The 23,018-nt window shown below is 48.0% G+C and overlaps 1 protein-coding gene across 4 annotated transcripts in view; it reads right to left on the bottom strand.

Annotated features, from left to right (window-relative positions):
- The window catches only part of HECTD4 (HECT domain E3 ubiquitin protein ligase 4), a 1,724,100-nt gene that overhangs the window by 55,628 nt on the left and 1,645,454 nt on the right, over window positions 1-23,018 (bottom strand). For all 4 annotated transcript variants that reach the window (XM_069214810.1, XM_069214812.1, XM_069214811.1 and 1 more), the window contains 2 exons: window positions 17,933-18,099; window positions 6,370-6,565 (listed from right to left, as the gene is read on the bottom strand). In XM_069214810.1, coding sequence (XP_069070911.1) covers window positions 6,370-6,565; window positions 17,933-18,099 — 363 coding nt within the window. The remainder of the gene's footprint in view (window positions 1-6,369; window positions 6,566-17,932; window positions 18,100-23,018) is intronic.

Below are 23,018 nucleotides of genomic sequence, written 5' to 3'. Positions count from 1 at the left end.
CTCCTTCTTTTGCAGGTCTTCAACTGGAATCTGACCTGGGGTTCCATTGGTCCCATCCTGCTTCTGCAATTTCCAACCACAATGTCCCCATGTTAGCCTATGGGAAAACTGGGTAACATACCTCTCTGCACCCAGGCGCTGGGGATCCTGTAGATACTTACCTTTAGGGGTTCCACTCTCTCCCAGCGATTGTCTAACTACACCATATGCTCTGTTGGAGGACACCCATTCACATTCAAACATTTTTGTATATGGTTTGGCCCCCTATAGGGCCCTTGCTATTTTATGCTATTACTCATTACTTAGCTGTGTATATTTGTTGTGTTCATACTTCCAGAGGGAAATATACTGATGGTAGTCTAGTTTGATGTGCCTATATTAAAGTACCTTTTTGTTTTGCAACACTGTGTGGTTCTTTCATGTGTGATAAGTGACTGTGTGGTATTGCAAGTGCTTCACATGCCTTCTGGATATGTCTTGGCTGCTCACCACAGCTACCAGAGAGCGTCCTGGCTGCCTAGACACTAACACTCACTAATAAGGGTTTGCTTGGACCCAGTGTAAGGTGTAACACCATATGTGTCCACTACACACTGGGCCAGCTTCCTACAGTAGGCCCTTCAGCTCAAAGGCAGGGCACATGTCCCTAGGTGTCAAGGTACCCCAGTATGAGCAGGGTACCCCTATAAACCTCAGACTCCATTCTCTGGGCTTTGTAAGTGCAGGGGAAGCCATCTTAAGGTTTTTAGTGGACACTGGTCAAAACGAGTGGTCCAACTACCCAATGGCTTCTCCAAACCTAGGCATGTTTGGTATCAAACATGTCGGAATCAAGCAACAACACCGATTCAAGTGCTAGTTGCATGACTGCCTGTACTCTGGGGGTTGCTTGGAGGATCCCAGAGTTCTGCCTGTGCAGTCTTAGGGGGCCTGGCTGCCAGCCCACACTACTGCCGACCCCAGACACTGTTCTGCCCTCCTCCTGATGAGCCTAACTCAAGCAGGGGAAAACAGAACAAATGATTTCCTGAAAGGGAGAGGTGTGACCACCAGTCCCTTTGAAATAGGTATCTCTGGACTGGGGTGGCCTCTGAGTGCCACCAGACTGCTTTAAAGAGCACATTTAGTGGCCTCCTTGCATAATCCTGCTTGCATCCGTTCAGGAACCCCCAGTTCCTGCTCTGGCGCAAAACTGCACAAAGGACAGGGATGTGACCACCACCGTGTCCAGCTCCTTCCCTAGGGAGGTGTAGAAAACTCTGCCAGGTGACCAGTTGATTCTGCCATCTCGGAAACAAGGTGGGTAGAGTCCCCTGGGAGCGTCAGACTGGTTAGGCCAGGTAGATGACATCCCTGACCCCCTCTGATAGGTGGGCCACTACAGAGTGACCAACACCCTTTTAGGGTTACTGAAGGCCTCCCCTGAGGGTCGATCCTCAAATTAATCGAGCAAGACTCTTCAAGGAACTCTCTGCAAGACATCTTCAGCTCCTGGCCGCCAGAACCACTGCTGGTCTGCTTTTGGAACTGAAACAAGAATGTATCCAGTTGGGAGGGCTCCCACTGCAACATTGTTTCTCCAGCTCCTGAAAGATTTCTGCAATATCCGTGGCTGTGCATCCTCCGGGGTCATAAGGACTCTTCCTGCATCCAAGAAGCAAGAAGGAATCTCCCTTGGAGTGAAGGATTCCCTCCCCTGCATCCGCAGGCACCTCAAGACAACAACAACTGGCTTCTGGATCCTGCTGTCCCACGGACAACGGAAAGGCTCTGCTCACAGGTGGTGGTTCTGTGGCCCTCTTGGAGTCCAACTTGTCTTCTGACCAACTTGGGAGATGGTCGACCCTTGATGCAGCCACTGTAACGGAACCCCTGTGCACTGCAACTATTGCTCTTGCCAAGGCTTCTTGGCTCTTCCTCCAAGAGATCTTTGAGCTCCAAGAAGCCCCAGACTCCAGAACTCTGCAACTCCAAGACCAACTTCCACTCTGCAGCTCCTGCCACGTGGGATTTCTGTTTGTTGTGCTGCTGAGGCCGTCCTGTGTCTCCCTGTGCCTGCTGCAAGTGGATCACTCGTGGGGGCTCCTCCGACTGGCTGGTTTTCCTTCCTGCTGAAGGCCTGCCCTGAATCACTTCCAAGGGTCGAGTCACTAGGACTGTGCTGGTCCTCAAAAACCTACAGTCTTCCTTGCAACAATTATTTACATTTGCCAAGGCTTGTTGGTGGTCCTGTTGGCCACTGACCCTCCTGCAAAGCGGCGACCAATGTGGAACAGCTCGTGGGTGACTCCAAGGATCTCCTGCATCCCCCTGGACTCCGCAGCTCGATTTATTCCTTCACCAACCTGCTGGAACTTCACCTCCAAGAGGGGGGGCATTGCCTACCTGCACCACCTGGACATCTCCGAGTGGTTTGGACATTGTCCCCTTCTTTTTCAGGGTCTTCTCATCCGGAATCCACTGTTGGGCTCCACCAGCCTGGTTCACGGGTCATAACAGCAGCGGGACAACAAAGACTTCCACTGACTTCAGCGAGAGTTTCTGATGTCAATTCACCCCTATGCACTCGGGCTCCCTGGTGTAGGTACTCTGGTCTTCTAGATATCCATGGATGGGGACACTCTCTAACATTTTTTGTGCAAAGTGGTTTCTTTGGGGTCCACTGGGAAGGGTCATGAATCAATAAAGATTTAACTGAGATGGTTGTGTGTTAGCCTATGGGACACCCAGCTCGATAACAACTCTGCAGCCTGGTGCCTGTGGAATTTCTAGTACTTACCTCTGTGAATTTTCTACTCCCCCAGCCCCAGGGATTTTAACACACTTACCTTGGTTCGGCACCTCCATTCTTATACCAATTTCCTAGTATATATAAGGATAAGCCCCTCTCGCCCCCAAATAGGGCTCCATGTATTTCTCTGCTTTTCCTGCTTGTTGCTAAATGTATATTTTGTGTGTAGATATCTGCAAGTGGAGATATACCAATGCTATTAAAGCCTTAGTGTTGTAATAAATAATACTTTATTTTTGCAACACCTGGTGTGGTTCTTTCTTGTGAACAGGTACTGACTGATTATTGTGGTATTGCAAGTGCTTTGCACTCCTCCTGGAGCTACAGCTACACCTAGAGAGCTTTTGCTATCTGGGCACCTAAACCCTATCACTAAGGGGTGCCTGGACCCAGTATAGGATGCTACACTATAGGCGTACACCATAACCTGAGTCAGCCTCCTACATTGGTGGTGCAGCGTTGGAATACAACACTTGCATTGCTTCACCACTTGGCCATCAGTGACTTTCCATAAAAAATATCACTTCTGACTGTTGGGTACAGACTATACCAGTAACTTCAGGTACTCCTAAACTTTTAGCTTGGTGAGCCAGGGGTCTAGCACAGCCATTTCTCCAAACCTTTTAAAAATGTTTATAACTTTAGAGTAGATAGGTACACTACATACACTACTCTAACACCAAGTCTGTAGTTAAGGGAGCTGACCAGACTCAGGAGTCTAGGTATTGGGCTCTTAAGTTCCATGAGCTTAGGACCCTACGCACAGCTAGAAAACCTAAGACAAATAGTAACCCCACCAAATCTACTCTCTTAGAGTTACTCATTCAGGATGACATACAGCACCCTGATAGGGAAAGAGAGTTAGATGAAAAGGGTGAACCGCCAGTGCTGGAAAAGGAGGTATCAGGTACTTCCTATGGCCACACTGGACAAAACAATGAGGATTCTGGAGATAACGTTGAATCTGCAGATAGCATTGCAGGTAGAACAAGAATGGGTCATAGTAGTAGGTCCACTTTGTCACCTCCTGTGGCCGTCAAAGGGTTTCCGGGAGCAGATGATCATCCTCATCTTCCCATGCCTTATCATCTACTGCTGGGTCCATCCACTCTACTCAGAAGAAGTATCCTTAGATATGGGTTTCAGCTTGCTGAAACTTGAACAAGCAAAAGTTAAGTTGAAAAAACAGCAGCTAACTCTTGAGAGAGAGAGGCCCTAGAGATGGAAAGATAAAGAAAGAATTTGGGGTTTGAATCCCATGGTGGCAGCATTAGAGTGTCCAGGAAAGACACCTTTGATTCCAGGAATCTCAGCAGTATAGTCCCTCCCTACAAGTCTGGAGATGATATCCATAAATGGAATACTGCTTTAGAGAAGGCCTGTAAAGTGCAGAAGGTCCCTCAAAGACAGTGTGCAGCTATCCTGTGGCTCTCCTTTGCAGACAAATGTAGAGATAAACTAATAACAGTAAGGGAACAGGATGCAGACAACTACCAAGTCCTGAGTGATGGATCCGGGCTCACAACTGAGGAGTATAGGATTAAGTTCAGGGAAGCTCAGAAGGATTCCTCTCAAGACTGGGTAGATTGTGTTGACTGTGCAGTTAAGGCTCTGGAAGTCTGGTTACATGGTAGTAATGTGCATGACTGAAGGGCTGTGGAATCTTTTGCGAGAGAGCACATAATTAACAACTGTGTGTCTGACAAACTGCACCAATACCTGGTGGACTCTGATCTGACCTCTACCCAAGAATTGGGAAAGAAGGCAGACAAACGGGCTCGCACCAGGGTGGGTAAGAAATCCCACAGTGGGGGTGACCAAAAGAAGAAGAATGCTTCTAGGCCTAAGGAGAAGAAGGTGAGAAAAATCTAAATTAAGAAGGAGCTTTCTACAGGTCCACAAAATTCATCTGGGGGTGGGTGCAAGACCTCCTTCTCTTCCCACACATTGGTGCTTTTTATGTAAGGAAAAAGGCAACAGGACAGCTGATGTAAGTTTCCTAAGAAAAGCACCAGGGACAGTACTTCTACTAATCCCACTAGTGCCCCTAGCAATAGCACCAGTAGTAGTACTTTAACCAAGGGTGTAGCTGGGCTCAGCAGTGGGGTCTTTTGATACTGGGACACCCCCAGATTATATCTCTATATGCAGATGATGCATTGATTTATTTAAAGGCAGACCACACTGTGTTAACAGGCGCAACGGCAATGCTGGATGACTTTGGGAGAATGTCAGGATTCCATATTAATTGGGATAAGTCTGGCTTGTTCCCTTTGATTCCGATACCCGAGGACCGGAGAGAAGCACTGCCACATATGGAACTGACCTGGTAATTTAACTCCATCAGATATTTGGGGGGTGCAAAACTACCATGACACACATGATCTTATGGAGGGAAACCTGGGGAAGGTGGCTGCATCCCCAGCGTTATGATTCCAGAATTTGGGACTGATTATGGCTAAACTCTTGCATCACCAGGGACTGGAAATCGGTCACTGCACCTTTATTTCGATGATGGCAGTCAGACGTGCGTAAATGGGAGCAGACCGAACTAGCAGTCCATAGAAGATTACGCACAAGAGGTGATGAGGATCCGTTGGGTGGCTGGGATGCCTACTTAGAGATGCTTGAAGTACGCTAGGATAACCGCCCACCTTGAAAGCATTATCACTGGCACTACTCGGACAGAGATGATGGGGTTCCTCATTTGACCCAGGACACAATTTACTGTTAGGGGAGCTTCAGGAGTCAGATACACACAGTAACGGACCACCCTTTGTGAAGCAATACCGGTGTTGCTAGCTTCCGAATACTTAGGCAATGTTTGAATACTACATGGGAATACATGGGGGTGGTTTACAGGTAAATGTGTTGTGGTGTTATTTTGTTCATCATGAGATGGCTATGTACTTATAATGGGGTCCTCTCTATGGAGAGGAGCTGATATGCTCAACTACTGTTGACAAGTACCTTGTGACATTCTGATGAGATGCCATGGCCCTCCTGAGACGATGGACTTAAGTAGGAGGGTGCACAAACCCTGGTTGCTGTATTAGAAGGTGCTACGGACAACAGTAATTGAACTGTAGCGGGCTGACTTCCTCCGATACAGAGTGCTGTTACTGAATACTACATGTGGTTCAGTTACTTGTGTGCAATGTAAAGGTAATAAAGACATTAAAAAAACAGAAAGTGATCACTGATGTCCGGTAAGTCTTCAACAATGTGGGGTTAGGATTCAGAGTCACATAGCGGTCTTCTTTCTTTTTGGGAGGAGAATTCAAGGAGAGAAAGGTCTGAGCTTCCCGGAATAGGAAAACCACAAAGAGCCTTCAAGTTCACTTGTAACCTCAAAAAAAGCTCTAACAAAATACTAGTTGAAGCTCGACCTTCATTGATTATCATATGGTGAAGATGGGACTGTCAAAGAGCTTACAAGTAAACTACAGCTATTATTCTGTGGCATACCTCTACCATAACAACAAAACATGGGTGGCCAAATTGCTAGTTACCTTCCCAAACATATCTTTATAAGTGCACCTTTTTAAAGTAGAATTATTAATGCCTAAAAACAATACCTTTAAAAATTCCAAGTTGATATAAGGTAATCCGCATGTTCTTAGCTCCATTTCTAGGGGCGTAAGAGTGGTTAATAGCTGCAAAGGTATGATAGAGCCAAGGCCTGCTCGTACTGCTGTCATGCAATCATTATTTTGAAGTTCAAGCATTCTTAGATTTCGGATGGCTGCTGCATATACATCCTTGTTTTCCCACCTGAAGGGCAAAGAAAGAAAACCCCCCCCAAAAAACACAGAAAATAAGAGTTTTATATATTTCAACAAATATAATGTACAAGGTGCTTTACTTCACTTGCATTTTGTAAAATACTTTCTTCCTCAGAAACAAAATGGATTACAATTCATATAACAAATATTTTAGTACAACCAAATAGATCCTTATGGTGTCTGCTAGCAATACCCTTACTGTTGGCTCAGGACTGCATCACCCTGAAACTTTATATATATTAGGATATCCTTGACAAAAATTATCTTCTAACATAAATAAAAAATCCTTAACATTGTTTACAAAATTATTTTTTCTTAGACTCCAACTATCATTATGCTGCTTCCATGAGACGTTTCTCATTTACACTATATAGCCAGAGAATTATAGTACACTTGCACACAAATAAAACTTATGAATTACATGGCTGCAAGACAAATAAGTTACATACCTTCAGCAAAGCGCTTTCTGGTTGATGTTCCATGTAACTGTAGATTCCTCACCTTTTGAATTTCCTTAGGTGCCAGACTGGATCTGAACCTCCTTCACAGAAACTGGTCCTGCCCACCGGGTGCTGGAGCCATCTATCTGACTCTGCAACAACCTTACTTCGGCTCTTGAAGAACAAGTTACTTACCTTCTAGAACACATTATCTGGTAGAGACTCTAGCTGCAGATTCCTTACTTACGAATTCCCTGGAGTCAGCTCCCAATCCATCATTTTTTGCTGAGCAATAACCTGCGCGGGTCAGGTGGCATTGCTAGGATCCGCGTGGCGTAATCAGCGTCGTTGAAGCCGTCTGTGACATCATGGTCGCTTATAAAGGCACCACCCAGAAGCACATACGTCAGTTCTTTTGCCCACAAATTTCCACGCCAGAAACGCAGTCTTGGATAGAACCAACACTTTGTCTGTGCAAAACTAGGGCCCTGGACAGTATTAACCCTAACCCTACTAGACATATCCGTAGAGCGGGAGGCATGGGTGCGTGTAAGAAATCTGCAGCTAGATAGAGTCTATAACAGATAATATGTTACCGAAGGCAAGTAACTTGTTCCTCTGATAGTCTTCTAGCTGCAGATTCCTTACCTTTGAATAGATACCCAAGCCATAACCTTCTGGAGGGGGGGGGGGGCTGCGGATATCTCTACTACAATAAAAAGTCCAGTAGGACTGAACGGGCAAAGTATCCATCTCTCCGTACCTGATTGTCCAGTCAGTAATGTTTTGCAAACGTGTGCAAAGATGCCCTTGTTGCTGCCTGACAAATCTCCAGGACTGGAACACCCAAGCTAGTGTAGTGGTAGCAGCTTTGCCCCTGGTAGAATGAGCCCCCAAAGCCCTCAGGAGACTGCTTCCTGGCCAATGCGTAGCAGATCTTGATGCAGGGAATGCCCCGGCGTGAAATGATTCGCTTCTGCACAGCCCGACCCTTCTTTGCTCCAAAGAACACCACAAAGAATTGGTCATCCACCCGGAACTCTCTTGTGTGGTCAAGGTAGAACGACAACGCTCTTTTTGAGTCCAGTTGGTGGAGTCGCTCCTTTTCCTTACAGGAATGCAGTGAAGCAAAGAAGGTGGGCAGGATGATGTTCTAACCCAGATAAAATGGGGTCACCACCTTAGGGGAGAAAGAGGCACGAGTTCCGAGTACCACCTTATCTGGATAGTGAGATACGGTGGAGTTGATGACCGAGCTTGCACCTCACTCACCCTCCTGGCAGAAGTTATTGCCACTAAGAAGGCTGTCTTGATGGTGAGCAGCCGGAAGGGACAGTTGTTTAAAGGCACAAAGTGAACACACATAAGAAATGAGAGGACCAGATTTAAGTCTCATTGGGGCATAACAAAAGGCATAGGGGAAAACATAAGAACAAGCCCTTTGAGGAATCTATGTACAATAGGGGATCTGAAAAAAGAAGGCTGGACAGTCAGCCGAAGGAATGCCAATAAGGCAGAAAGATAGCCCTTGAAAGTACCCAAGGCAGAACCCTGCTGGGCAAGGGAAAGTATAAAGAGAGGAATATCAGAAAGAGAAGCAATAGACCTTTCCGTACAATAATATACAAAGCGTTTCCAAAGGCAGGCGTATACTGTTAAAGTGGAGGGATGCCTCGCAGCCAAAATAACTTTACAGACTTCGGGAGGAAGGTCAAAAGCCTTTAACTGCTGCCACTCAATCTCCACGCATGAAAGCGCAGAGTTGACAGGTTCGGGTGGAGAACCCTACCCTCCTGCTGTGACAGATGATCCTCCCCAAGGGACAGCCTGATCGGAGGATTGATGCTCATTTTGAGTAGCTCGAGATACCAGACTCTCTGTGCCCAATCCGGAGCTACTAGGATTACTTGTGCCTGGTCGTTCTTGAGAACTCTGGGCAGAAGTGGTATGGCCGGAAAAGCATTCAGGAGGCCTGAACTTCACTCGTGACAGAAAGTGTTGCAGAGCGATTGCCGCCTTGGAAACTCCAACGTGCAATACTGCTGGCATTGCGCGTTCTCTGCAGAGGCGAACAGGTCTACCCAAGGCTCTCCCCACTGCTGAAAGAGTCCTTGCATCACCTCCGGATGGAGATACCATTTGTGATCGACCACGCATCGTCGGCTGAGTTCGTCTGCTCTGGCATTCAAGGAGCCCGCCAGGTGTTGAACCACCAGGCAAATGCCCTGATGTTCCAGCCAACTCCAGAGGCGAAGAGCGTCTTGACAAAGGGTCCATGACCCCACTCCGCCTTGTCGGTTGCAGTACCACATGACAGTGATGTTGTCTGTGAACACTTCCACTGCTTTTCCCTTGAGAGAGGGAAGGAATACTTTCAATGCTACTCGAATCGCTCGGAGCTCCAGATGGTTGATATGGAGCCCAGTTTCCGCCAGAGACCAGAGGCCTGCGATCTCCACCTCTCCCTTGTGGCCGCCACATCCCAGGAGAGACGCATCTGTCACAATTTTAAGATCTGGTTGGGGAAAGGAGAGGGATCTACCCTTGACCAATCCTGTTTTGTCAACCACCACTGCAGGTCTCTCACAGTTCTTCTGAGATCTGGACCTTGTCAGAGAGATTCCCCTGATACTGCGCCCACTGGAACTTCAGGTCCCACTGCAGAGCCCGCATATGCCATAGGGCGTTTTGAACTAACAGGATGCAGGAGGCCATGAGGCCCAGCGGCCTCAGAGTCATTCTTACCGAAATCCAAGACAGAGGCTGAAACATCGGTATCGTAGCTCGAATATCCTGGACTTGCTTTTCTGGAGGATATGCCCGAAACTGCATGGTATCCAGAACAGCTCTGATGAAAGGGAGCGTCTGAGAAGGAGTCAGGTGTGACTTTGGCACGCTGATAGTGAACCCTAGCGGATGCAAAAGGTTTGCCATAGTCTGGAGGTGGGAAACAACTGTTTGGGGCGAGTTCACTTCAACAGCCAATCGTCGAGGTAGGGGAAGACTGGGACCCCTAACCTGTGCAGATGAGCTGCCACCACTACCATCACTTTCGTGAACACCCAAGGGCCACTGGTAAGGCTAAAGGGGAGCAAGGTAAACTGAAAGTGCTCGTAACCTACCACAAATCTTAGATAACGTCTGTGGCCCGGCAAGACGGGAATGTGAAAGTATGCGTCTTGCAAGTCCAACACTACCATAAATTCTCCGGGATCCAGGGTAGATAGGACCTGAGCATAATGTCAAAATTTTGAACTCCTCCTTTTTGAGGAAGAGGTTGAGGGACCGAAGATCTAATGTAGGATGAAGACTCTTGTCCTTTTTCGGCACCAGAAAGTAGCTGGAATAGTAACCACAACCTACTTCTGGCAACGGAACCTCTCTATAGCTCCTCTGGCCAAAAGGGCTTGGACGTCCTCGTGGAGAAGCGCCATAATATCCTCTGATATTCGATTTATAAAGGTGGCATGGCTGGAGGAGGTGTCTCGAAGGGAAGGGATTAGCCCTTTCAGACAATCTGGAGGACCCACCTGTTTGAGGTAATGGATTGTCATTGGGGCAGGCAAATCTTGCCGCCAACTGGTTCCTGGTGTACCCGAGGAGTAGGAAGGTTTGGAGAATGAAGCGGGGGCTAGGGTGGACTGGGCGACACGTTGGCTCCCTGATCCCCGGGGGCGTGGGATCCCGCGTCCGCACAGGGGCTGTACAGAATGCGCCGGTCGATGGCCAGGGGGGAAAGGACGTGGTTGGGTGCCCCTTCAGTAGCCACGAAGGGTGGACTGCTGGGGTCTAGAAGCGGGGGCGAGGCGAAGGGATCGGTCCGCCTTGTCTCCGAAGAGACATGTGCCATCAAAGGGCATGTCCATCAAGGATTGCTGGACATCCCCCGAAAAGCAGGATGTTCTCAACCAGGCATGGCGTCTCAATGCCACGGCTGATGCAACCGATCAGCCCAGAGAGTCGGTCGTATCCAGTCCACAACGAATCATGAACTGTGCTGCATCCCTTCCATCTGTTACGGCTTGGGAAAGGATTGTCCGGGACTCCTTCTTAACTCTAAGCAGCACTTGCGTGACCGTATCCCAGAGAGTACGGGAACAGCGGCCCGAAAGACATGCGGTGTTCACGGACAGCAGTGCTAGACTGTTGGAAGAAAACAACTTCTACCCCAAATTGTCCAGTCTTTTTGATTTCCTATCGGGGAGTGCATCAGGGAATGTGCCAGATGAAGAGGAAGCCTGGATGACAAGGCTCTCCGGCGTGGGGTGTTGGGTGCAGAATTTCGGTTCTGTCGGCACAGGCAGATGGCGGCAGACAATCATCCTATTCACAGGAGTCCCTGTGCTGGGTCTGGGCCAAGCACCCAAAAGGACGTCTGTCAGTGCCTCATTAAAGTGAAGAAGGGGTTCGGAAGAGGTAGACCCCAGCTGAAGCACGGTTAGGATATTAGGCCTAACCTCCACAGAAGGTAGCTCAAGGTCCAAGACCTCAGCCGCCCTTCCCACCATCGAATATAAGGCAACCTCCTCTTTAGCCACGGTAGGAGGAGAGAGCATACCAGTGACAGGGGAGGTGTCTAGACCACTGGCATCACCCAAGTCCTACACCCAGTCCATCTGGGGGTCAAGCTGGTATTCTAAAGGGTTCAGCGTCCCCTCCAAACTCTCCCTGTATCCATACCCATAGGCATAAGGGTCTGGATCAACCCTGGGCCCAGGAGAGCCCATAGAGAACGGAATTGGCGATGAGCGACGTCGTTCTGGCTACAGGTCATCGGGTATGATGATGGGATTGCTGTCGATTGTGGGCCCAACCGACGTCGGGAGCGTCGACATCTGACCCGACACTGGGACGGAGCCACAACTGGATCTGGAGAAGCCTTCCGGAGCCGTTGCCGAAGCCGACGACTTTGAACCCGAGGGGGCCCCCACCAACTCACCTGTGCCCGAAGGCACCAAAGGTGGGTAGGTCTGCCCAAAAATGAGGCACACTGCCTCATAAAATTCTTTGAGCTGAGCTGCGGTGGCTCCGGGCAGGTCGGGAAAGCGCAGAGCCGCCCAAGATGAAGGCACGGAGGACTAAAGCGTTGATGCTCTTCCCATGCCGCATCGTCTGAGCGACGGGATGAAGTCGAAGAACGCTTGTCCTTCTTCAACTTCTTCTTTTTGTGACCCGAATGTCCAGGTGACTTCGAGGACGAAGAGTGGTGGTGACTCTGCGGCCGGTCTCGAGACCTTCCTCTCGAACGACATTGTGAGCGCCACGGATTCGAGTGTCGGGCCGCCATGAGCTTTAGGGACCGCTCCCTCAAAGCTTTCGGGTTCCTGTCCCGACACTCAGAGCACGATCTCGGGTTGTGATCGCTCTCCAGGCACCAAAGACACAGGAGGTGCGGATCCGTCACCAACATCGTTCATTGGTGATGGATATGCAGGGCTTGAATCCGGTTGTGCGAGACATCCCTCAATGCATCCATAAACTCGTTAAAAGAATTCTACAAAAGTGTCGACATAGTCAAAAAATGGGTGAGGTAGTTCTCTGCAGATCTGCACGTAGGCTGGCGAGGAAAGAAAAGAACTGATGTTATCACGCTGGGGTGGCTCCTATATATGACCGTGACGTGGTCACGGCGAACACAACACCAACGATGCCTGCGGAGTCGACCTACACCACCTGACAGCGCGCAGAAGTACTCCTCGAATGAAAAGTCTCCAGATCCAGTCTGATGCCTGGGGAAATTCAAAGGTAAGGAATCTGCAACTAGAAGTCTCCATCAGATGTCCGTGAACATCTGCATTATCTTCCCCTTTACAACAAAAAGAAATGCTTTCAAAGCCAGTCGGATCGCCCGGCGCGCCAGTAAGTTGATTGAGTCCGGATTACGCCGGGGACCAGAGTCCTCTGATCTCCACCCCTCCCAGATGGCCCCACCATCCCACAAGTGACGCATCTGTCACTACTGTGAGATCTGGCTGGAGAAGAGAGAGGAGTCTGCCTCTGACCCAAACTGCACTATGTCCAGAATGGATCCGATGAAAGGGAGCTTTTGAGAGGAAGTCAGGTGTGACTTCAGCACATTTATAGTGGACCCCAGTAAATGCAAGAGGTTCGCCGTCGTCACATTTTAATGTCTGGCCTAAAATGGGTTGGTATGACAAACATACAGGCAACAAATTTCTCCAAGCACCAGCCTAGAAGGACTTTGTTGAACACAGGTGTGATGCAATGATAACATTGACTACTGCAGCCAGCAGGTCGAATGCATTAACCTGTCATCTCAATCTCCATACATGAAAGTGTAGGCCCTTCCAAAGTGGCAGTTGGATCAGAGGGCAAATGCTCATACCCAGGAGCTCTGGTTACCATAATCTCCTGGCCCAGTATGAGCAAACACCCTGCTAAATGGATGGCTACTAGAGAAATGTTCTGCTCATTTAGCCGTTTCCATGACGGTAGGGCGTCTTGGCACAGGACCCCACTTTGCCATGCTTTTTGCAGTACCACATGGTGATTGTGTTGTCCGTGAGGACCGACACAAGCCTTCCCTTAATGGACGGCAAGAAAGCTCTGAACTTGAAAGCTTGAACTAAAAAATCTCCATGTCCAGTCTAACGCCTGGGTGAAAATTCGAAGGTAAGGAATCTGTGTAGGAAAATGCCACTGTTGGCATGGTCACCCCCCACTTTTTGCCTAAGTGTTGATGCCAGCTTTGATTGGAAGTGTGCTGGGACCCTGCTAACCAGGCCCCAGCACCAGTGTCCTTTCCCTAAAATTGTACCTTTGGTTCCATAATTGGCACAGCCCTGGCACACAGTTAAGTCCCTTGTAAAGGCTACCCCTGGTACTAAGGGCCCTGTGTCCAGGAAAGCTCCCTAAGGGCTGCAGCATGTATTATGCCACCCTCAGGGACCCCTCCATAGAGTTCTATTGAGAACCCGAGGCCCTGTTTGCCCACTGCACCCGGCCGCCCTCGTGCCGCTGAGGGTGTAGTTTGTGTGCCTAATTGGGGCCCCTCCAGTACTACTCCAAAGCCCCTGCTCTGCCCTCCGACAACACGGTTACTTACCTGCCAGCAGACTGGAACCAGAGTAACCCCTGTCTCCATAGGCGCCTACGTTATTTTGGCTCCTGTTTGACCTCTGCACCTGACAGGCCCTGTGTTGCTGGTCCTGGGTGTTTGGGGTTGCCTTGAACCCTTAACGGTGGACTACCTATGCCCCGGCGATTGAACCCGTAAGTGTGGTACTTACCTCCCCCAGGAACTGTTGAAAATTGCAGTGTCCACTTCTAAAACAGCTTTTAGCCATTTTAATGAAAACAGTGTACAATATTGAATAAATTCAAAATCTCAATGATTACTATGCAAAATACCTTTCATTTAATGTACTTACCTGGTAAATGAATCAGCAGGAACTGTACTACCTGCTGGTGAGCCTCAAAGGCTCAGGCCTCATATTACAGAGCCCCCAGAGCACTCCAGCTAGTGGAAATGCCCACCCATCCGGACAAAGGCCCACTTTTGGCAGCACATTCGGCAGGAAACTAAGGAAAAAGAATGAGGAGTGATCACTTCAGCTGGGACCCCCCTTAAGGTGTCCAGAGCTGAAGTGACCCACTTCCTTCAGAATACTCCATCTTGGTTAGGAGGACAGGGACCAATAAGGATAGGAATGTGTCCCGTCCCCAAAGGGAGTGGACAGAAGGAGGGTGTAGCCACCCTCAGGGACAGCAGCCATTGGCTACTGCCCCCTGACCCCTGTAACACCCCTAAATCTTATATTTAAGGGCTTCCCTGAACCCAGCTCACCAGATTCCTGGCAACCTGACAAGAAGAAGGATTGCTTAGCTGAAACCCCCAGCAGAGAAGAAGGAAGACGACAACTGCTTTGGACCCAGCACTAACTGCCTGCGCCTCCTGCTTCAAAGAACCTGCAAAAGAACAGCAACGCATCCAGCTGGACCAGCGACCTCTGACAAGCTCCAGAGGACTGCACCCTAAAGGACCAAGAACTCATGTGGATTGCGGCCATGTCCAAGAAGAAACCAACAACCAAGGACTCCCACCTCACTCCAAATGTGTGAGTACTAACCACTCTGCACCCGACGCCCATGGCCTGTGTCCAGGTGGTCCAACCAGCTAGAGAGGATCCCCCGGCTATTCTGAGCAAGTGCCTACTCTGGGTTGACCTCTCCACCCCTCCACAATGACGGGAATCCCAAGAACGCCCCTGACCGTGAAAACTCTGGACAAAGATATCGGACGCCAAAAGACGCACTGCACCTGCAGCCCCCAGGCCTTGCAGAAACAGATACCCGGTGCAGACACGTTCAGCAGGCGGCTCTCCTCCCTCTCCAACCAGTGGTGTGCCCGAGACACCCCCCTGGACTTTGCCTGCAGCCTCTGAGTGACCCCTGGCATCCCCCCCATAGACAAGCATTGAAAACCCAATGTCCTGTTTGCAACCTGCATATGGCTGCACTTGGGCAGCTGAGGGTGTGTGTTTGGTGCCTACTTGTGGCCCCATAGTGCTCCTCTAATCCCCCCTGCTCTGCCCTCCGAGGCACGGGTACTTACCTGCACGCAGACCTGATTCGAAGTACCTCCTGTCTCCATAGAAGCCCACTTTAGAATTGATCATCTCTGACCTCTGCACCCGGCTGGTACCGTGTTGCTTGTGGTGGGTGTTTGGGGTTAACTTGAACCCCAACCGGTGGACTTCCTAAAACGTGGAGACTGAAACTGTGAGTGATGTACTTACCTGAAAAACGAACTAACATTTCTTCCCCCCAGGGACTGTTTCTGAAAATTGCAGTGTCCATTTTTAAAACAGATTATTGCCAGTAATTCAAAAACTGTATAACTTACCGATTTCAAACAAAATACTGTTGATACGTGAGTGAAATACGAATCTATTGAAATACTTATCTGCAACTTGAAACTTGTGGTTCTACAAATAAATAAAGAAAATATATTTTTGCTATATAAAAACCATTGGTCTGGAGTTAAGTCCTTAAGTGTGTGCTTCTATTGTCTGTGTGTGTGTACAACAAATGCTTTGCACTTCCCCTATACGCCTAACTGCTCGACCACACTACCACAAAAGAGAGCATTAGTATTATCTACTTTAGCCTCTGTTAAGCCTCTTGGGAACCCCTGGACTCTGTGTGCACTGTATCTCATTTTGATATAGTATATACAGAGCCAGCTTCCTACAAGGAGTGACTGGTCTGTGCCAGCCTACCACTAGCAGACAAGTTTCTGACTCCATGGGGTGAGGGCCTTTGTGCTCTTGGAGTCCTACACTAGGGACTCACATGGGGGGACTAGTATGCCAATTGTGGGAAGAAAAAGTTAACTGCAACCACATTTAGAATAGAGAGCACAGTCCCTGGTGTCTTGGTTAGCAGGATCCCAGTGAACACAGTCAAACAGGCCAAAAAGTGAAGGGGTAACCAAGCTAGAAAGAGGCTACTTTCCTACAGGAATGCAGGAAAAGAACACCAGGAAATGCACAGATTGAACCTGAATCACCAGCTGATTTAAGAGGTTTCACTTGAAGACACATTCATGGACGATCTTGAATTGTCACATGGACAGATACAAACCGGAGGGATTTGTTCACACTTCCCACTGGGGAAAAGATTGCTTTTGACTTTTTGCAGATTGGCCATGATCATGCAAATAAGGGCCTCTGACCTCAAATTGAAGAAACGTCTAGTTGTATGAAAAGTCAACTAATATATCTCGAATCCTAAAGCAGTGACTGTTGAGTTGGCAGGTCTTAGGTGACAGTTGAGCACAGAGTCTACTCCATGATTGCGGCAAAAAAGTGCAATGTTTCAGCCAGAGTCAAATATTTTAGCACCTCTCCTCATTACATTGCTCTAATCAATCCAATAGTGGATTATGAAAATCCTGGCTAGAAAACTGGTTACAGAAGTGACCAATGTATTAGGAAATCCACATTCCAAATTTGTCTTTGCCCAATATTCCGAACAGTAGACAAACACACCAAGTAAAGGGGGAAGATGTAAGGGCAACCAAAGCTGCAGAATAAATTAAACAAAACTAAGAAAAGACCTGAATAAAACCAATTATAAAGTACAAATATAAGTAGGTAATCATGTTTCGGAAAAGGTTTAAATTATGTATTCCCCATATAAGAAAAGAAAAGTTACTTAGAAATAAACCTATTAAGGGAAAAAGCTTAATTTAATCACCCAGAAGACCAGACCTGCTGCTATTACCTTAATGAATGCCTCTATGGAAGACAATCAGCTGAATCAGAGCTTGGAACACAGGCTGGATTCTCTCAGTGCTTCAAACGCCCGATCACCCTTCTTGCATCACAAGGACAACTTAGATTGTTTAACTTCTCAAGCAGAGGTTTGCTGCCAAAGCCTCAATTGCACCAGGTGATAGCAAAGCACAGACATTTATCTCCTCTCTTCAAAACCTTATTTCAAAAAGTCATAAATTATACTGTGGGAATAACTGCTGGTAAACTGAGCCAAAAACATTTTCCCAAGGTTAAAAAGTATTTTCTGTGGGCTATGGGAGAAGTGCATGACAAAAGCAAAGCCATCTACTTTTGCAGATGCTTCAGAAGCAGAACTGTTCAAATTCACCGGTTGTAGCCGAGTTTACTCCTAACACTGACACAGCTCTTGTAAAATTAAAGTGCTGCTAAAGTTGGAAAATCTAAGTAATGCAGTCAAACAGGTCTTGGGAATGCTAAAAGTCGCAAGTTGGCTGTGGCGCTGAGAATTGGACCTTTTCCCTTTTCATTGAAACAATTCACAGAAAAAGATGAAGCTGACAGAAGTTTCAAAAAGGAGCAGTAAAAAAAGGAAAGTGTGAGAATACACTGAAGACAAAATCGTTTGGCTTATTTTTGCTTCAACTGATAACTTACACAACAGGAATATGTCTTCCCCTGGTGCACAGTTCAACTTCTTCACCACTCATTGTTAGATATGTGAATTTGCAGCAGGGTTTATTTGGACAATCAGGGCTCTCAGTTACAAGATGCTGAGATGCTATTTCTGTACACAGGGCCTCCAATTCAGTCTCATCGTTGAGCTAGGACAAAAATAAGAATAGGTAAAGTGCTAAAAAGCAATGAAAAACAGGAAACAGGTAAAGCACTATTAAGTAAGCCATGCTAGAAAGGGACCTAGTATCTATAATTATAAACCCAATGCCTTGGTTTTGAAAATATTAGTTACACAACATTTTCTTAAGAGAGCGTCTCATTTAATTTCATCATGAAGTAGTGCCATTGTACAACAAATGTATTGTATTTTTGAAACAAACAGGGAAATCATTATACATAGCATTCCATACAACAGCCGTGCATCAACACATTGTCCCAATCATCCTCACACAAGGCATTAATTATATCAAGTAACAATCGTTTGGCTATACAGTCCATAGTACTCCCATCATTTCCCCCACACTTTCCAATGTTTGAGTGGGCACCTTCTGGCTAAGTAGATTGGCTCTTCCACTAATGTGCACCAGTCCACAGAGTTCCGCCATGCTGAAAGTTTGGGTGCATATGGAGATCTCCAGCAACGAGCTGTCTCTTTTAGCAAGAACTGTGGCCACCAGAGTTCTCCTCTTGTTCTCCCCACCTCACCAAGGGTTACCTTAGAGGTCAAGGTAAGTGCAGCTGCCAGGACCCAAGAGAGCACTCTTTCAATGGCCCTCCAGTATTCATCAATTTTGGGGCACGCCCATCCCATGTGGAAAAAGCCTGCGTCTTGAAGGGTACATCTGAAGCAGGCCTTGGTGGATACCAGGTGGGCATGCCAGAGGGAGTGGGGGTGAGATAGGTATTGTGCAAATATTTAAACCTGATTAGTCAGAAGTGTAAGGAAATTGCAACAGTGTGGGGCACTATTCAGGCATCTCACCAATTAAGTTCTCCCACTACTGCCGAAGGGCTGTGATTTTATCTGGGGTGTGGATTTTTAAATATTGGTAAAATTAGGAGATCATCCCTTTTCACACCAATCCCTTGAGAAGTTTAGCTATCAGGGGATTATATTATAGAAGGTCATGTAATGCTGCTTAGTGACTCACTAGTGCATCTTGTAATTGCAGGTATGTCTCAAATTGGCATTATGAGAGCCCAAAGTGGGACTGGAGATCTTGGAATGATTTTATGAGTGACCTTTGCCAGACAACTCCTACGTTGCTAATCCTAACTCTGTCCCATTGTTTAAACTCTTCCAATTGCACAGTGTGCCACAGCCATTTCCCTTCCTATAGCAGAGTTTGTATTGCTGGCTTTCCATCCCCTCCAGTAATATGCAGTGCTGATCGCGAGATTAGGGACACTCTTCTGGAGGGTCCTGGAAGGTATTGGGGGATGTTTTTCCCATGCAATTGGTCAATTATTTGGTCTATGCCTAAGAGGAACAGCTCTGTACAATAGACCGGGTTGTTCCACCCCTGCATAACCATTCATGTATTACAAGAAGTTGGGATGCCTAGTAATAAAGAAAAGGATCCGCTAAGCCTACACACCACATCATATGTGGATTGGCAACACTTGTCCATGGCTATTCAAGGGGTTCAGCAAGTCAAAAGAAAAGAGCAGGTCTGAGAAGTTAATTAGCAAAACCATGTTGCTGGGATCGCAGTGGAAAATTTTGGAGAATGTATAAAAATTGGGCTCCATGGCTGCAGATTCAGTTTCATTCTGGTCCTGAGCAGGTTGATAATAAGGCTCTGGGTAAGACCTGGTTCTATGGAGCTATAGGCAGTGAAAGCTGAGTTGTTTTGTGGCGATAGATACGTTCCAAAAGAAGTTGTCATTGTCTCCATTAAGCAGGATTAGCAAGGATTTAGACCAGTTAGTATGGAATCCTGATGCCTCTTTGTGCAATGTGATGATGTGGAGGATCCGTGGGCCCAACTGTTGGGGTGTGATAAGTGCCCATTACCAGCCATATAACTGGGCATCAGATTGCATCAGTTGTGCTAGGGGTTCTATAGCCAGAGCAAAGAGCAGGAGGATAAGAGGCATCACTTCCTCATACCCCTGAGAATTGGAAAGGGATCCACAGCGCCCTATTGATTCAGACCTGAGCCAATGAATTTGAGTAAAGGAACATAACAAGTCTCTGAAATTTGGGCCCACTCCCATTTGAGTAAGGACATTATCTAGGAAAGTCCAGTTGACAGAGCTGAAAGCCTTCTCAAAGGAAATAAGAATAAGAGCACAGTGGACAGAGCCACCTGCAGTCAGCGGGTGCAATGTTGGGTGCTGCGGCCTGGCATGAAGCCGCATTGGACAGGGTGGACCAAGGTAGGTAGAACTTGGAGCCGGCTGGCAAGAGTTTCCACAAAGAGTTTACTTTCAAGATTATTCAATGAAATCGGGCTATAGGAGGAGCACTGGTATATGCGTTGTCCGTCTTTATGACTAATCACGATAGTGACCACGTCTAGTTCTGGCAGGAACATACCTTTGGACCCCTCCTCTGGTCAGGGACAAAAAGGTGAGGAAGGAGAATGTCATGAAATATGTGGGAGTATTCTATGTGGTAGCCTTCTGAGCCTGGTGGTTCACCAGATTTCATGTCATGGAGGGCATCTTTTATTTCCTCTATCGTGAGTAGTGCATCTAGTATTTCTCTTGGGGGTAACATTAAGGATTGGAGATGGATATAAAATTTCTCAGCACAATAAATCCACAGTGATGCCAGAGGGGGATTAATTGAAAAATGCACACAGAGGGCATTTTAAAAGTGCCACATGTATGTTAATCCAGTTGCTACTGAAAGACTGACCGGTCTATGCCAGCCTGCCATTTCCAGACAAGTTTCTGATCATATGGGGTGAGTGCCTTTGTGCACTCTGTGGTCAGAAACAAAGCTTGTCCTGGGTGGAGGTGCTTCACACCTCCCCCTGCAGGAACTGTAACACCTGTTGGTGAGCCTCAAAGGCTCAGGCCTGGTGTACCAGTGCCCAAGGGCACTCCAGCCAGTGGAGATGCCCGCCCTCCGGACGAGCCCCCACTTTTGGTGGCAAGTCCAGAGGGATAAAGAGAAAAACAAAGAGGAGTCACCCCCTCAGCCAGGACCACCCCTAAGGTGTCCAGGGCTGAAGTGACCTACTCCTCCTTGAGAAATCCTCCATCTTGCGTTGGAGGAGTAGGACGGATAGGGATGTGCCCCCCCTCCCCAGAGGGAGTCGGCACAAGGAAGGTGTAGCCACCCTCAGGGACAGTATCCATTGGCTACTGCCCCCTGACTCTAAACGCACCCCTAAATTGAGTATTTAGGGGCGACCCTGAACCCAGCTCTTCAGATTCCTGACAACCTCAAGAAAGAAGGAGGTCTGCTGAGCTGAAAACTCTGCAGAGAAGAGAAGGAGACAACAACTGCCCGAGCCCTAACAGCCCGTCTCCTGCTTCAAAATGCTGCAAAAGAAGAAGCAACGCGTTCTGCAGGACCAGCAACCCCTGAAAAGCCTCCAGGGGACTTCCTACATCACTGAGGACCAAGAAACTCCTGTGGACAGCGGACCTGCCAACAAGAAGACCAAGAAACCATATTTAAAGGGACTCCAACCTCACTCCAGAAGCGTGAGTCCCAACTATTCTGCACCCGACGCCCCAGCCCGTGTCCAGAGAAATCACCTAGCCAGAGAGGATCCCCAGGCGATTCTGACTACATGTCCACCCTGGGCTGACCTCTCCTGAGCCACCATGACGACTGCAGAGGGATTCCCGAGGACCCCCCGGACCGCAACTGCCCGAGACAAAGATATCCGTCACCTGGAGAAGCACTGCACCTGCAGCCCCCAGGCCCAAGAGAAACTGACTACGGGTGCAGCAACGACCAGCAGGCGGCCCTCACCCTTGTCTAGTCGGTGGCCTGCCCTAGAAGCCCCCTGTGCCCTGCCTGCAGCGCTTAAGTTACCCTCAGGTCCCTCCATAGAGTTCTATTGAGAACCCAACACCATGTTTGCACACTGCACCTGGCTGCTTCTGTGTCGCTGAGGGTGTGGCTTTTGTGCCTACTTTGGGCCCTTCCAGTGCTCCTTCAAATCCCCCTGGTCTGCCCTCTGACAACGCAGGGAACCGAAGTACCCCTTCTCCATAGGGGCCCACATAATTTTGGCCTCTGAAGCACCTAACCTGCCCTCTGTTGATGGAGCTGGGTGTTTGGGATTATCTTAAACCCCCAACGGTGGGCTGCCTGTGCCCCGGAGATTGATACCCTCTGATAAGCCTAACTGCTGGACCATACTACCACAAAAGAAAGCACTAGTATTAATCTACCTTAACCTCTATAAAGCCTCTGGGTTCCACTGGACTCTGCACACCACAACTTACTTTGGTATAACATATGCAGAGCCAGCTTCCAACATTGGTGGATCAGCGGTAGGGTCTACGACTTTGCATTTGCTGGAGTACTCAGCCAACATCTGATCACAAGACTAAGTTCCAAACTTGCCTTTAGATTCAATTGATTTTTAAATTGACAATATTTTAAAAAGTCCTGCTAGAGCCTTGGTTAAGTCCCCTTTAGCATTTCGTTTTTAAAGTTAAAAAAGTTACCATAGTTAAGGGTAAGTAGCTAGAAGCAGATTTTAGTTGCTAAAAGAAATCCCCAACCTTAGTAACATAATGAGCAGCTCAGATGACATGATTGTGGAACTCCACCTGACCCCTTACCCACTTCTCAAGATGACCGAGCTAAGCTCTTGAGAGAGTATGCAAAGGAACATCCTGCTGAGAAGGAATACCTCCCCTCAGATGGGGAAGAAGTTAGGGATCAGGAGGAAGATCTTCCCCCCTCCCTAACCTAACTAGGGAAGCCAAGGCCTCTGTACCCCTGACTCCAAGGATAGTACTCACAGGGCCTGGCCTGGTACTCCCACCGGGGGGTCAGGTTCCTTTGGGAACACTGACGGCAGCCTCAGTGAAGAGGACTTCCTTTTAGCAAGGATGGCGAAAAAACTAGCTTTGGAGAGAGAGCTTC

This window comes from Pleurodeles waltl, chromosome 11, assembly GCF_031143425.1.
Source record: "Pleurodeles waltl isolate 20211129_DDA chromosome 11, aPleWal1.hap1.20221129, whole genome shotgun sequence".
Taxonomy (NCBI): domain Eukaryota; kingdom Metazoa; phylum Chordata; class Amphibia; order Caudata; family Salamandridae; genus Pleurodeles; species Pleurodeles waltl.
The sequence above is the reverse complement of the archived record's forward strand: the minus strand, read 5'-3'. Positions and strand labels throughout refer to the sequence as shown.